This window comes from Lactuca sativa, chromosome 2 (genome assembly GCF_002870075.4).
Source record: "Lactuca sativa cultivar Salinas chromosome 2, Lsat_Salinas_v11, whole genome shotgun sequence".
In the NCBI taxonomy this organism is placed as follows: Eukaryota; Viridiplantae; Streptophyta; class Magnoliopsida; order Asterales; family Asteraceae; genus Lactuca; species Lactuca sativa.
Window position 1 is genome coordinate 12,983,505 of NC_056624.2, and position 2,487 is coordinate 12,985,991.

General features: G+C 35.0%; 1 protein-coding gene across 1 annotated transcript; it reads left to right on the top strand.

Moving 5' to 3' along the window:
* Positions 1-520: 520 nt before the first annotated feature.
* LOC111903041 (stemmadenine O-acetyltransferase) lies at positions 521-2,158 on the top strand. The gene has a single exon (XM_023898841.3). The coding sequence runs from the start codon at positions 561-563 to the stop codon at positions 1,989-1,991; it is 1,431 nt and encodes a 476-aa protein (XP_023754609.1). The 5' UTR covers positions 521-560; the 3' UTR covers positions 1,992-2,158.
* Positions 2,159-2,487: the final 329 nt, after the last annotated feature.

Consider the following 2,487-nt stretch of genomic DNA (forward strand, 5'->3'; position numbering starts at 1 on the left):
ATGGGAAAAGTCATTAAAAAAATAAAAAAACAAAAAACAAAAAAAAAAAACAAAAAACCCTTATGATGCAGTTTCATCGATATATACCTGTTTTTTATTTGGTTGGTAATATATTCCTATTTCCGTAAATTGATTTTCTTTGAAATGTGTCCGTTTTTAACCAATTCCCAACGGATTTGGCCGTCAGAACTGATCTAGTTTTTAATAGTTGATAACGACAATTAATAAATTAATCATCATGTCAAAGGGATATGGAGACAATATGTCAAGCAAAAAGCAAACAAAATCCAAAAAAATGAAGTGTAGTTTAAATTTGAAGCACTTCTTATTTTATAAAAAACTAAAAATAAATTTCACATAAAAATAAATTAATAAGTTCTATACAATATGAACCCACAAAAAGTTGTTTGTTTTTTATTCTATACACGAGGTGCACGATTTGCCCACCGACTCCCATCTATCATCAAACCTCATCACTATAAAATGGCTTACGCTCTGGCATATCTTTTATCATATCCTTCTATTCACCTATTCTAGACTTCGAACCATTATTTTCTGCTATGGAAACAACAATCATTTCCAAAGAAAACATCAAACCCTCTTCCCCAACACCATCCCATTTGAAAACATTCGATCTTTCTGCGTTAGATCAGATTGTTTTAAGTCCTTATGTACCAATCATCATATACTACCCTAATATCAATGGCGACAACTCCAATCAAGCCCTACAAAAGTCACAGGTTCTAAAGAAGTCTTTATCTGAGACCTTGACTAAGTTTTACCCACTTGCAGGAACAATCAAGAACGAGGATTCTATTGATTGTAACGATATTGGTGCTAACTATATTGTAGCTTCGGTCCAGTGTCGTCTTGACGAATTTCTAAAGCAACCTGATCACCAGTTGATCCATGGCTTTTTGCCATTTGTACCTAGCTTTGACAAGTCTAGTGTTGGTAATCAGGTAACAAACGTGCAACTGAACATTTTTGAATGTGGTGGGATTGCCATTGGGTTATGTATTTCCCACAGAATCGTTGATGGGGCTTCGGTGTACATGTTTCTGAAAGCATGGAGTAACATGGCTCGTGGAGTTGAAGAAGTCGAGTATCCAAACTTCACCACTCCATCTCTCTTCCCTGCAAAAGGATCATGGCTCAGAGACATATTCAAGGGTTTGGGTAGGTCGTTGTTAAAGGAAGGCAAGTGTTCCACAAAAAGGTTTGTATTTGGGTCGGATGCTATCGCTAGATTGAGAGCCAGGGCAAAGAGTAACGGAGTGCAACGCCCTAGTCGTGTTGAGGTTGTATCTAGTTTGATATGGAAGTGTGCAATGGATGCAACTAAAGAAGCAAGTGGTATCCAGAAGCCTTCTAGTTTATCACACTTTGTGAATCTTCGGTCCAAACTTAAATCCACCTTGTCAAATAACTTCATGGGTAACGTGATTTGGATTTCAAATGCTGTGAGTCTCCCTAGTGATGAGACGCCTTTGCACAGTTTGGTGAATAAGGTGCGTGAAAGTATTTCGAAAGTTGACGCTGAGTTTGTGGAGAAAGCACAAGGTGATGAAGGGTGTTTTGCAATGCAGAAATCTTTAGAAGAAATGGGTGAGTCCACAGGGGGCATAGATAACTATGGTTTTACGAGTTGGTGTAGGATGGGTTTCTATGAAATTGATTTCGGTTGGGGAAAACCGAGTTGGGTGACAGGTATTGTAGGAGATGGCTCGCCAGTGTTTATGAATCTTGTCACTCTAATGGACACGAAAAGTGGTGAAGGAATAGAAGCATGGGTGAATTTGGATGAATCAGAAATGGAGATTTTAAAGAAGAATCAAGAGCTACTTTCATATGCTTCATTAGATCCAAGTCCTCTTCTAAATGGTGAAATTGTTGAAATTGGTGCATTAGGTGCAGGAATTGAACAGACAACAGAACAATTTGTAAAAGAAAATAGATTCGCTTCAAAGGGCCTGATTTTTAATGCGTAAAAATATAAAGAAGTCGGACATGCATGCTGATTGTGGGTATTTTTTAATAATGATTGTGGCCACGGCTCCTATTTAGCGTTCTAGTTTTTTATTGAGATTGTGTGCTTTTAATTATTTTCTTGTTATTTGTAAATCTTGTGAAATAAATGATTATTCAATTGCCATAAGTGTCATACAGAAGCAATTTTATGTCACATGGAGAGAGCTTTTTCAAATATGGGTTGATTTAGAAATCATTTATAAAAGTAGGTTGATTCTAAAAGTGTACGGTCCACAAAAAACGACACTTCTCATACAATATTTTATTTTACATATCAACTCTTCAAGTATTTTATATTTCTTTTTACAATATTTTATTTTACATATGAACCCTTTTAAGTATATTATTATAATACTTCATTCCAAAATTATTATCTACATACAAAAAAAACAAAAAAACAAAAAAATTAAAAAATTATTTACTATTACTAACTTTATACAATAAAATGACAGTTTT